The sequence below is a fragment of the Simochromis diagramma genome, unplaced genomic scaffold (assembly GCF_900408965.1).
Source record: "Simochromis diagramma unplaced genomic scaffold, fSimDia1.1 OVJJ01000131.1, whole genome shotgun sequence".
Taxonomy (NCBI): Eukaryota; Metazoa; Chordata; class Actinopteri; order Cichliformes; family Cichlidae; genus Simochromis; species Simochromis diagramma.
In genome coordinates, this window is record NW_024387200.1 from 2,198,332 (window position 1) to 2,211,104 (window position 12,773).

At 38.9% G+C, this 12,773-nt stretch overlaps 1 protein-coding gene across 2 annotated transcripts in view; it reads right to left on the bottom strand.

The window, feature by feature from the left end:
• The window catches only part of srrm4 (serine/arginine repetitive matrix 4), a 60,892-nt gene that overhangs the window by 5,777 nt on the left and 42,342 nt on the right, over window positions 1-12,773 (bottom strand). For both annotated transcript variants that reach the window (XM_040050676.1, XM_040050674.1), the window contains 7 exons: window positions 10,508-10,591; window positions 10,298-10,378; window positions 10,183-10,209; window positions 9,865-9,915; window positions 4,953-5,036; window positions 3,933-4,098; window positions 111-436 (listed from right to left, as the gene is read on the bottom strand). In XM_040050676.1, the coding sequence (XP_039906610.1) occupies window positions 111-436; window positions 3,933-4,098; window positions 4,953-5,036; window positions 9,865-9,915; window positions 10,183-10,209; window positions 10,298-10,378; window positions 10,508-10,591 (819 nt within the window). The remainder of the gene's footprint in view (window positions 1-110; window positions 437-3,932; window positions 4,099-4,952; window positions 5,037-9,864; window positions 9,916-10,182; window positions 10,210-10,297; window positions 10,379-10,507; window positions 10,592-12,773) is intronic.

Here is a 12,773-nt window from a genome sequence, read left to right on the forward strand (position 1 = left end):
CTCCACTCATCAGATTAAAGATTCAAAGGAGGAAACAGAGCATATAAACAGCAGCTAAACAAGCTTGAATTCATTCAGATGGATGATTTATTGTGAACAAAAAAAATTACCTCTTGCCATTTCCACTGAAAAGGGTTGCAGACAAACCGTCTTCCCCGTAAGGTTTGCACAAGGAAGCATAGCTGGTCACAGAGTTTCCTGAATCAGAGACATTGTCTCTCTCAGTGAACTTTAGCTTCCCTGGCGAGGCCACACGTTGACAGCTGTTGCTCTTGTTGTCAAGAGTGACACTCCCCTGAGAAACACCAGTTTTGCTCGATGGCGGCGAAGATGTGTCATTCCCAGAATCGTAATCATGTGGACCTACAGTCTGGCTCGTTAAATGCTGAGACCCATTTCCATGTAAAATCTCACTTGCAGGTTTTGACGACAAAGTCTGCAAAGAGACAAACAGGCTGCATCTTAAAGCCAGGTGTGAACTGATACATGAAACCTGCTACCTGCTTTGATGCACTGTGAATACTCTAGTACAAAGGCACATATTCCCTTGAAAACACAGTGAAGAGATTTCTTTCTTTTTTCTTGGGACAGAAAGCTTTGAAAGATAAAGACATGCAAATTTGAAGCATGCGATTAACCTCGAAAGAAAGTCTGAACTCAACTAAAGTCAAAGAAATCAACAAGAAAACAGTTTTTAAGGAAAGTCTAAACTAAAACAATTATATGAAAGGAACAACAAAAAGCAGAAAAGAAAGAGAAAAACTATGTGTGAAAAGATCTACTGGCTCTACCTCGAGTAAAGAGAAGAAGAGTAAATAATAGACCCCATTGAAAAGCCTCATTTAAAGAACACTGAACAAACATCACAAAAATGGGTATTATGTAGAAATGAAAAGGATTGCAGACAAAGAGGGATCCCATCAGTCTAACTAAGAAAGCCCTCAGAAAAGGACAGATGACTGTGCTCTTTCTCCTGTAAGAAGTAAATAATTAGCCTGCACCGACCTACAAGTAAATCCCTAAATCTGCTGATAACATCGACTTACCAATCAAGATTTCCTCCTTAAGTAGGTAAGGTGTAAAAAAAAAGGGAAGAGCGGGCAACATAAGTGCATCATTAGAGTCGTAAATTGCAAGAAAAAGACAATAACCCTCTCTTCAAAACCCAGAGCTAGTTAGCCTTATATCGGCACTTTTTTTTGTTTCTTCAGTGTTGTTTTAAAGTTTTGGAGAGCGAAACTAGTTACCTTTTTCATTAACTGACCTCTCAATTTCAAATTTTAGTTTTTCCTTAATTGCAAAAAGTCCACAGATGGATAAAAGTAGTGACCTCTTAACAGTGACAGTTAACTAAGCTTTGATTCTGACTCCAAAACACGTGTAAGAGGTTAAGCCAGCCTCTTCTCCCAAAGGTTTCCCATTATCAAGTCTACAGTCAACACAGCAGACCGACCCTGAGGGAAATTTAAGCAAATCTTTGCCCATCTACAATCCTCTTTAACATTTGCAGTGGCACATAATCTGTGTATACTCAGGGGTAAAAGATTTCACTTACAGAAGTACATATTTAAACAAACACATTCTTCATGGCACCTCAAGATATTCTGACAAGGCTGACGTCAAGTAAACATTTAATCTCACATTCTGGCATACAGTTCTTTTGTGCTTTTCTTTCAGGTTGGTGCCTCAAACACACTACACGCTTTCAAAATATAAAACCAATTCACCACATGAACATATGGTGACATATTTTAAAATCAACCACACTCTTTTTTTTTTTATCCACTCATACCTACCTGTCCCTTTATGGATTGCTTTTTTGGGGGGGAAGAAATAATAAGCAAAGATCATTCTGCATTACCTTTTGGATTATGTGCCTTTATTCACAAGATCAAACTCCATAAATAAACCTTATGCAAACACTGTAAAGCAAGGCTACCCCCTCAGCGACCAACTGTAAAGTCCTTCTGAGAGACTGTGGGAAATTGAATGCCAGGCATAATTCGATATATGGATTAATTTATTGAATTTCAATTAAAACCCTGTGGTGTTTAATTAAAAACATCCGTCTGTGCAATTAGCATAATTTAATGATTGCTGGAGAGAAATTAAATATATTTTATGCTCCAATAAACCAGAGACAATGGGGTTTTAGGACATAGCTGCATGTATGAGGCTGCTGGAAGAAACAAAAGAACAACAAAAAAACAAAAGAGGAAACTCAAATTTTAAAATTGAAAATCTGCCTTCTAAAAAATGCTTTAAGGATGTGTTTTTTGTTGGTTTGACACTGGAACCACTGAAATGATTTGCTCGAAATAAAAGAAATGTAGTTCTCTGCAGAGGGTTGATGGGAACAAAAGCTGTCATCTTAATCTAAACTCCCGAATAAATGTAACTAGTAAGAGGTCATAGACCAAATTGTAAACACACACCTGCAACTGAATCTTATTCAACCCTTAAAACATTTATGGTTTGCACACAATCCCTTTGTTGGATGTCAATGCAGGAAGCAGGTTGCCCCTAGCTAATGAGTAATATCCCCTCTTACACTGTCCCTAACCCTTAAGTGCTATGTGCTAACTCGAAAAAGCTGCACTCTCATGCATTTTTGATGCCATTAGACCAGAAACAAGTGCACGCTGCTTTCAGATAATGGTTTAAGGCAATGTCGGTAACTTCTGTTCATTTGGAACAAAAAACGCATCATTATTATCCTGTGCAGCACGTCAGTGTTACTCCTCTTGTTTGTCAGCTGAAAAAGTAAAAACACACAGCTTTAAGGTAGGAGACTGGTTATTATTTTCTTTACATCACTGAATTTAGCCTGTTATCAAAGTTCAGCCCATTCTCAATCCCAAGCCGCTAAAAAACAACACTTTTATCAAAGCCCCTCAGAGATACACAAAAGGTGTCCTCTGGCACTATGCTAATAGTGAGAGATCTCTCACTCCCACCTTATATATGAATGCTTACAGACCTCTTAACACTACATTTAAATGCAGTAATTGGTATTTTTAAATGTGCCAGTAAGATTTAAAGCCAAACCATAGTGTTTTTCCCAGTCACCTTTAATCAGTGTTTACAACTAACCAGTGAGAGAAATAAACCTAATGAGCAAGTGAAAACGAGGAAAACAGACTCTATACCTAAACTTCCTGAACAGGACACAAACTGCAGTCCCCTGGCTAACCATCCTGTGACTTACTACTCGACTTTACTTTTAAAGAAGACTCATCTCTGGGCATCTAATTACCACAATTCACGCATCGAAAGACACCAATAGCATTTAACACAACGGCAGTATTTGACACATCGGGATGAGAAAGCTTTTCAAGTGTCTGCTTACTGATGCTGCAGGCCAGAGGGGAATAAGAATTTGCAGTTACAGTGTCAGTTTATTCCGATATTTACGGTAGTACATTGACTGTAGCATGATTTCTCAACAGAAGGAGAAATAAGCCTTAAAATACCCAAATCACACTGTTTATCCAACGTGTTTTGCCAACTGTAATGTAGCGGGGACTCTACCGCCCAGTAATCATATCAGTTTTTAAAGCAGAGAAACAAGAGCTGACAAAATCGCTGAAAAAGAAGAAACCACTAACCACTAACTAAGATTTAGGCCATGTAATGTTTTGTTCAATTTTGTAAATGTTGACACCTTTGAGGATTGTGAAGAGGGTTTAGCTGAATAAAATATGCTGTGTTTCAACTGGATATAGATGTAAGATTTTGTTCTAAAAATACAGACGTGCTGTTTTTTAATGGCCTATGTAAAAATACTTTCAGAATTGAAAGTAAATTGCCAAACGCAGCCGTCTCACTGTAGGCATTTCAGGTTGCCTGAAAATAAGCCATTTGACATGGCAATAACTGAGAAATGAAACTGAACCAGTGGCAGCACTATGAGAGTCCTAAAGAGTACTTACGGTGCCAGCAGAGAGGATGGAGCGATATTTTGGAGCCATTTTACACACTGATTTGGTTGTAGGTCTCCACTTCATGTCTGTGTAGTTGAGCACTGCATTGGTTTCCTGTCCTACAGCTGCCAGGTCTCCAAATGCTTGATGAACCACAGATTTTTGCAGATGGTGTCTGTGAGAAAATGCTGCATTTAGTTTTCATCATGACAGAGATGATTGTGTTATATTAGAGCCAATTTTGCACTTCAGAGAATGGGATAAAAGGTAACCGGAAGTCGGAAAAATATCAGACTTTATTTCAGCTCCGTTTTGTGCCATTTAGTAATCATAGAGCATCTGTTACAAAATTATTTCTTGAATGTTTTTCCACGTGAAAGATTAAATGATTCATTGGATGAAAATGTTGGAAGAATGTGTAATAAAGCCACATAATTCTCATTGTTTGAGTAACCTAAATGGTTTGGACAGATCAGTCAGTTTGAATTCTGGACTTTTATTGGAGTTAAAACTTCTCAGGGATAAAGGTTCAGTCATCGAACTGTACACGCGCATATATATATATATATATATGTATGTGTATATATATATATATATATATATATATATATATATATATGTATATATATGTATATATATATATATATATATATATATATGTATATTCTCAGTGATAAATGACTGAGATGATTAATTTATATCAGAAAGTATCCAGATATGCTTCTAGCTGTTAGAAATCTTTATGCAGTCAGCCCAGTATGACCCATAAAAGACATCTTTCATAGTATCACACAACCAGAAATTTGCTATATGTCATTATAATTGAGTGTATTGATCTCTAGAGTGCATTTGCAGCCATTTTCTGTGCAGCTGTGATAAGACCCGGTTGTGCCTGAGTCTGAGGAAGTCACCTCCACCTTATCAGTCATCTCTGCGATGTGACCAAGAACTCGGCAGACACCTCAGACTGATAAGATTAACCAAGGGAGCGGGCTGGGGGTGGGGTGGAAGTGGGGGCGCTGGGCCTACCTGTCCTCTGTTGAAGATTGGCAGGAAGAAGTCTCTGACTCTGACCTCCGATACCGCCGTCTCCGACGTGAGTGAGTCCGAGAACTGAAACAAAACAAAGAAAAAAAAAAAAAAAAAAAAACACGTAGAGAAGAAGCTAAGATTATGATTAGTTTTTTTCACAAAAAACTCCACTAAAGTAGCTTTACATAATCCCTGTCTTCTTGGGCTTGACTTTGGTTTAGCTGCTCAAAACATATCTTTTTGCGCTCTCTTCCCCCTCCCTTTAAGACAACCATTTTATCTGATCGGTGGGCCATTGCAAACACAAGGTCTCTACAACCTGGTGTTAGGACTTCTGCGTTGATTGGCAGGAAGAACATTCAGAGCTGTGTGATATATTAAGAATATTTTCTTTTTGTAACACCATTCAAAGAGCAGGAAAAGAGGAGTAAAGTGTTTTAATCATAGGGATTACCAAGACTGACTTAATTATTTGAAACTTTGGCAGTTTTTGCAATTGTATTATTATTAGTATTGTAACTAAATAAATAAATGTATTATTTATTCCATCAATTAAACATACATTGTACAGGATTTACAACAAATTTTACTAATGTCCCAGCTACACATGAGACCTATCAAGCCAAACATGCAAGCAAATAGCATAGCTGCACTTCTCCAAAGATCAGCAGTACAAGAAAACCATTATGCAAACCATTTAGTTTTGAGAGAAACTTGAATTTCTGTTATATGTGTGCCTCTACAGAAAGACCAAAAAAAAGGATTACGAGTTTATTAAAACTTTTTTGGGCACCTTTCTTTTGTCTTCCAAAGTCTGGCTAACCTGGAGGGCCAGAGAGTTATCCAGAAATCACACTTTCCAAAGTTTATGTTCATAGTACAGGACAGTTTGCCATGACCTGTGTATGTCATTCTCAAACAGAAGCCTCCTCTGCTATTACATGAAGCAACGCAGAATTGCTAACTGGCAAACAAATCCACACTGACTCCCAACAACTTTACAAATTTACAGCCAAAATAAATATATTTAGAGCCTGGTCTACCCCCTCTTCATGATAAATATGAACGAATACATGTGATGAAGAATAAAAATCTAACTTTTAAATTGTTGTTCTTTGTTCTTTTGCCTTCCTTCAGCTGCTCCCATAAGGGTCGCTACAGTGGATCACCTACCTCACCCTGGCACCTTCCTCTGTCACACCAACCCTCTGCATGTCCTCCTTTACTACACCAATGAATGTTCTCTGTGTTCTTCCTCTTTTTCTCCTGCCTGGAAACTCCATCTTTAATGTCATCTGTCCAATATATCCATGATCCCTTTGTGCAGTTCCAAACCATCTCAGCCCTTCTTATCTAACTTTGTCTGCAGTCTGCTCAACCCGAGCTGTCCCTCTGATATACTGATTTCTACTTCCGGTCATCCTGGTCACTCAAGAAAATATGAACATCTTCAGTTCTGCCACCTCCAACTCCACATCCTGTCTTTTTGTAAGTGGCACTCAGTAGTAATGATCTCACTACCATCCTGTCAACCTTCCCTTTCATCCTTTTTGTGCCTTCTTTCACAAATCACTCCTGACTCTTGTCTCTGCTTTAAATGTGCATATAATGTACATCGCCACTTGGAGTGACAGGTTGATGTTATGTTCTGTTCTCTATTCATTTGCACTAAAATACATTAAAACATTATCTCTTTAGTTTTTCTAGTAAGTTCATTGTGGTGGCTATTTAACTTCTTTTACAAAGCAGAGGACTGCCATATACACATTTAATTGACATGTGCTATTTGTCCAATTATCTGCAATTCAGCAGAGGCAAAAATGGCCTCATTAGTAGTCCTTTAGTTTGAATAAATGCAAGAAAACAAACTCAAACCACAATACTCCACATCTGCATGCTTTCACATTGTTTATGTTGGACAGCCAAACATTTCTGTGCATCTCTAATTGGTAGCAGCTATAGTTTTTCTCCTTTCCCCACATTTTTAAACAAGAGTAATGCTAATGCAAAAAAGTGTCTAAAAGCCTACTGGTGGCCAGAAGTTTAAAGATGAACAGACCAAAAATGGTCCCTGCATACGTTTAGTCTTGAGAAAAGATTAGTCTCATTCAAAACACGAATTAGATGCTCCATTGAAGCTGGTGACACTGAATTTAGTGGCATGCTCCGTCTGTTCCCACCTGATGTTCAACAGCTGGTGTTATCGAAACGTCTGATGTTGCTTTTCATATACTGTAATCAACACAAAACTCCTGTCTTGTGAAAAAGGTAGGCTTTAACAAGGTACCTCAAGCCAGTATGTTATGGTGCATAAAGTTATATTGTTATCGTGAAGGCTGATGGATCCTTTCATGTGGTTTATGCCAAATCCTGTCCCTATCATCTGAACATCAGCGCAGAAATCAAGACTCATCAGACCAGGCAACATATTTTCAGTCTTCTGTGTTCCACTTTTGGTGGGCTTATTCAAAATGTAGCCTCAGCTTTGTGTTATTAGCAGACAGGAGTCATTTGACACCAAGTGTGGTACCCTGTTGCTGCAGCTCGTCTGCTTGGAGGTTCGATGTCTTGTGTGTTCAGAGATGCTCTTCTGCATTCCTTGGTTGTAATACGTGGTTATTTGAGTTACTGTAGTGCTCATATCAGCTCATAGCAGTCTGGCCCTACTCCTGTGAACCCTGACAACAACAACAAGGTCGACAAGCTGGATCTGTAAACCCTAGAGATTGTGGTGTTGAAAATGTTAGCAGCCTGACCGGCACCAACTACCAAAGTCTAGGGATGGGTACCGGTATCCGGTGCCATGATGCCATGATGGCACCGGTTCTGACATAAACGGTAGTAACCAGACCGAAAAACAGCGCACATTTCGGTGCTTTTTTTTCCTGAGCTGTGATACACTTTGATTTCTAGCCAATCGTTTTACGTTTCCGAGGATAGTAGGCGGGTCCAGGTACGTACGTTCTTTTAGAGCAGAGCTACAGATTAAAAATGCCCAAAGCAAAGTGGTCAAAAGTCTGGCTGTACTTCACAGCAAAATATGTAAACTCAGCAGCCTGCAACAAGTGCTTTAAGGTGATACTGTGATACTGCGCAAAGGAGGTAACACCTCGAATCTAATGAAACACCTGGCGACGCATAGCGTTTTTTTTAAAAGCCGAAAAATGCGCCGTATTTGATAGTTTGCTGCCAGACCTCACACCGAGCGCATCTACTGCGGGTGGGTTGCCTGTTATCGGACCCGGAGTTAGCAACATCCCCCAAAAGCCCGAAGAGGAGAGTCCTGGCCCCTAGCCCTGCCAGTGTAGCAGAAATGATGACGGATGATGATGGCAGCAGCAGCCGTTCTTCTCTGAGTGAGTAGCTTAATGTTGTTCGTGTGTAATTTACGTTGAGTAGGCTAACCACGTTATTAAATTAATGCATGTAAGGTGAACTAGCAAACACCGTCATAGTTACATGCGGCTGTCTTCTTGTTTGATAGCAGATACTCCCTTCACCCTGGCCAAAAAGGCTAAAATGACCAAAGACAAAGTGGAAAACAGTTAAACATGAGAGGTTTAGGACAAAGTTTGTGTTTTTTCCATTGTTTAAGCACTGCTTCCAGCCAAGAGTGATACCATATATGCCCCTATAGCTGCAGAAAAAGCTAACATTGTTATCTTTTTACAAAAAAAACACCTGAACATGAGAGGTTTTTGGATCAATTTTGTGTTCTCCATTCTTTAGGCACCGATTTGAGCACCGTTTAAGCACCGGCACCATTTCAAAAGTACCGGTTTGGCACCGGTATCGGCTAAAACCTAAACGATACCCATCCCTACCAAAGTCTCTTAAGTCAGTGGCCCCCAACCCCCGGGCCGTTTATAGCTCCATGAGCCATTTGGTACCGGACTGTGAGAGTTGATGCTCGAGTGTGAAATTTATGGTTTTCAGAGTTTTTATCAGTTTTTATCGTTACTTTCTTTAATCGTTTTTATCGTTAACTTGTTTTCCCTGGGTCTTTTCCTGTGTGTTATGAATAAATCTTCTTTTTTTTGGTACTGGTACTGGTTTTATTTTGTAGTATTTATCCACGGCACCTTAAAGGCTGGTCCGTGAAAATATTGTCAGACATAAACCGGTCCTTGGCGCAAAAAAGGTTGGGGACCGCTGCCTTAAGTCACCTTTCTCCCAAATTCTGAGGTCAGGATCAGAATCAGGAAGAAAGGTCAAATACAGGCATTAGTGAGGTGCTGCGATGTGATTGGCTTATTAAATATTTGTGTTAACGAGCAGTTGAATGGGAGTTCCTGATAAACAGGCCAGCTTTTATTTATTTAAAGTCAAAATTGCATATGTCACATCATCACCTTATGTTTCTATATTGGCTACTCTGAGTGACAGGTCACATTAGCGAAGGGAAGAGTATAACAGAATGACAAAGTCATGAACGAGTGAAGTGATCTGAATAAAAGAAAAGAGAATAAAGAGTTGTAGTCAGCTGGAAAGCAATGGTTTCCGTTCAAGTCAGCAGCTACCGAACATGGCTCTGTGCTTACAAACAACAATGCGCTCATCCAAAGTCAAATTATAAAATGTTGCAAGATCACAGCATGAAATTGGTTTCTCTTACCCTCTTTCACCCATTTTTCTCTCTTTGTGGCTCAAGTGTTCAATCAGTTTTTCTGTTTGCAAAGGTTCTTTCACGCTTAGCTCAAGAAATATAAAAGCGGTACGTTTCTGTATTCACCTATCTTGCCCTTACAGGATAGCATTTTGCAGTATCCTCTCTTTTTCCTCCTCGACAGTGGGTATTCTGAAAATACTGGATGGACTACCATTGCTGGAAGAAGAGGAGGTTGTGAGGGGGAAAAAAAATAGTGTAGGACCTGGAGAGTACATTCTGATGCAACAGTCACACACTGACCTTTTCTTGTGCTTGCGTTCATCCTTCCTCTTATGTTTTAAACTTGAAGAGCTGTTAGGATGAAAGAGAATAATATCATGAGAGAGCGGTATTGATACTGACGAAGCCTGCACAGACAGCTTGCATACTTGCTGATACTAAAAGAGAATTGCGTTTCAGGTGGAAATCCAGTAATCTTGCTGAAAGCAGGCACCAACTGTTACACAGGAACTCATCCTGTTATGAACCGTTTGCCTTTAAAGTCTTTCTTTTAGAAATGAGATGTGCACAGTGCAAGCAGACATGCAGAGGTTATAGAAGAAATAATCATATATGTACCTGTGTTTTGACTTCTTGGAGGTATACCTGAAAAGGGAAACAAGATGATTTAAGTCATAAATATAAAACTCGTGCAACTGTTTTTGTATATTGTTTTAACATTTACTGTACTTACCTGTGCCGCTTGCTTTTCTTGGAGCTCTTCTTCTTCTTCTTCTTCTTCTTCCTCGGTGGTGACAGGCTGTAAGAAGGAGACCTAAATAAGGAAAAATTTTAAAATAAATATGAATTTATTTCATAAGCATTCCTCTGCACAAACCTTGGTTTATTTATTTCCACACCAACACACATCACATTGCAGTGTCATCTAATTTTGGAAACTGACCTTTTCCTCTTCCTCTTCCGCTCAGACTTCCTCTTCTTCTTCTTCCTCTTTGGCCGAGGGGAAGGTTCCTCATCAAAGGACGGACTGTGAGCAAATTCAGAGCAGAGGGGACACTTTTGTTATCTTTTTGGGATCCGATGAATGATACACAGTCTTACATTCAAGAATTTCACCGCGATTTTTGATCTACTGAATTGAAAATATTCTGACTTATGTTCTTTCAAGATTACTCAATGCAGAAGCCTTTACACCTATAAAGAAATTTAAATGAATTTCTAATAGCTCAATATCCCTAAGAATTATGCTGTACAGTTTTAAAGCTTGGACCAGCTGTTTGTTTAACCCTCCGGGGTCCAGAGTATAATTGGCTGTTGTTGACTACTTTTGATTATACCTCTATATTTTACCTTGCCTTGTTTGGTATCATTCTTTTCAGCAATGGTACCACATGTCTGAATTTAAAGTTGTTTTTTTTTCTCATTTTGACATACTCTATTAACACAATTAATCTAAAATCAGATGCGAATGCAAATATAAATTGTAAATTTAATATATATATATATATATATATATATATATATATATATATATATATATATATATATATATATATATATACACACACACATATGTTTTTTAGTTTTTTTTTTATTTTTTTAATAAACATTTAAAACTATTTACATAATAATCAGGTGTCCATCAAATAGGATGCCACACAAATTATTTTTGCCACTCCAAAAAATAGTTTCTGTCCACTATAAGACAGAGGAGCACATCACAAGCCTGGTACCTCCAGGCCTGACAGCAGGAGGTGTATCACTCCTCCTGTTTGCCACCTGGAGTCAAAATCTACATTGCAATCTGCCTTTGGTGGCTTTTTAGCAACTGTGACATTCAGCCATCGCCTCGTTGTTTTGACAAACAAAACAGACGACTTAACTACACACTAAATAAACAAGACAAAACACTAAACGTCACAAATCTCTCAAATCTCAAAACTCACTTTCTTTTTCTCTCACTCTCACTGCTATCACTCCTAAAACTTCCCCCTCTTCCTAAATAACCAAATGCCACATGTTGCCATCTAATATTTGGATTGCTCAACATGGTACATTTGTCCACCAATAGGAAATGAATGTTTTTTCATGTATTTTTAAGTGCTTGCAGGACTTGAAAAAATGCAGTTTTTACCCAGTTTTTTCTTCCAGCAGACAGGAAAAAATATCATGGCCTATCAATACAATTTAAAAATTGGTATATAGTTGGAAGCACTTTAAACATAAGCTGAAATGGATTCTCAGGGAGACTACATCTTGCTGCTATGCCATCTTAAATTGATCATGTGATTTGGGCCCGTCGACCCCAGAGGTTTAATTATTGACTGGTTTACGCTTTACTCCTAAGCTTATGTGGTTAACTTAGTAGTTTCCTATTTTCACATCCAGTATTTACACCACAGTTGTTATTTGCAGCTGTATTTGTATCAAACTGATGAATCAAATTCCTGCAGCCACTGTTTTTTTGTTCTGCTTTTTTTTAACCACACCCTGAAGGAAAAACACAGCTTTACTGCCCAAAATGCTTCACTATGTTCAAAAGCTCTGTAGCCAAATATATAAAGTGTAACTGGTGCCAAGTATTGTTTACTGGAATATCAAAGCTTTTTTTTTTTTTTTTTTTTTTTTGCTGAAAAGCAGCCTTCTACAGGCCAGAGGCAGAAGTTTGCCTTTTGCCAAAAAGCATTTTCAGGTTGGCAGAAACCTTTAGGAAGTTAGGAAAAGTCAAACAATAGAGGTGGTATAGGGTTGAGGTGGATGAATAAATGTTGCGGATGAAAGCACTGGACTGTCATCCAGAAGAGTGTGGTTTGTAAATGGTAAAAATAAATGGCCTGTATTTATATAGCGCTTTACTAGTCCCTAAGGACCCCAAAGCGCTTTACATATCCAGTCATCCACCCATTCACACACACATTCACACACCGGTGATGGCAAGCTACATTGTAGCCACAGCCACCCTGGGGCACACTGACAGAGGCGAGGCTGCCGGACACTGGCGCCACCGGGCCCTCTGACCACCACCAGTAAGCAATGGGTGAAGTGTCTTGCCCAAGGACACAACGACCGAGACTGTCCAAGCCGGGGCTCGAACCGGCAACCTTCCGATTACAAGGTGAACTCCCAACTCTTGAGCCACGATCGCTACGATTTGTCTTCCATTTGCTATCAATTCTACTAAGTTACTAAGATATTCATTGTATTATTTG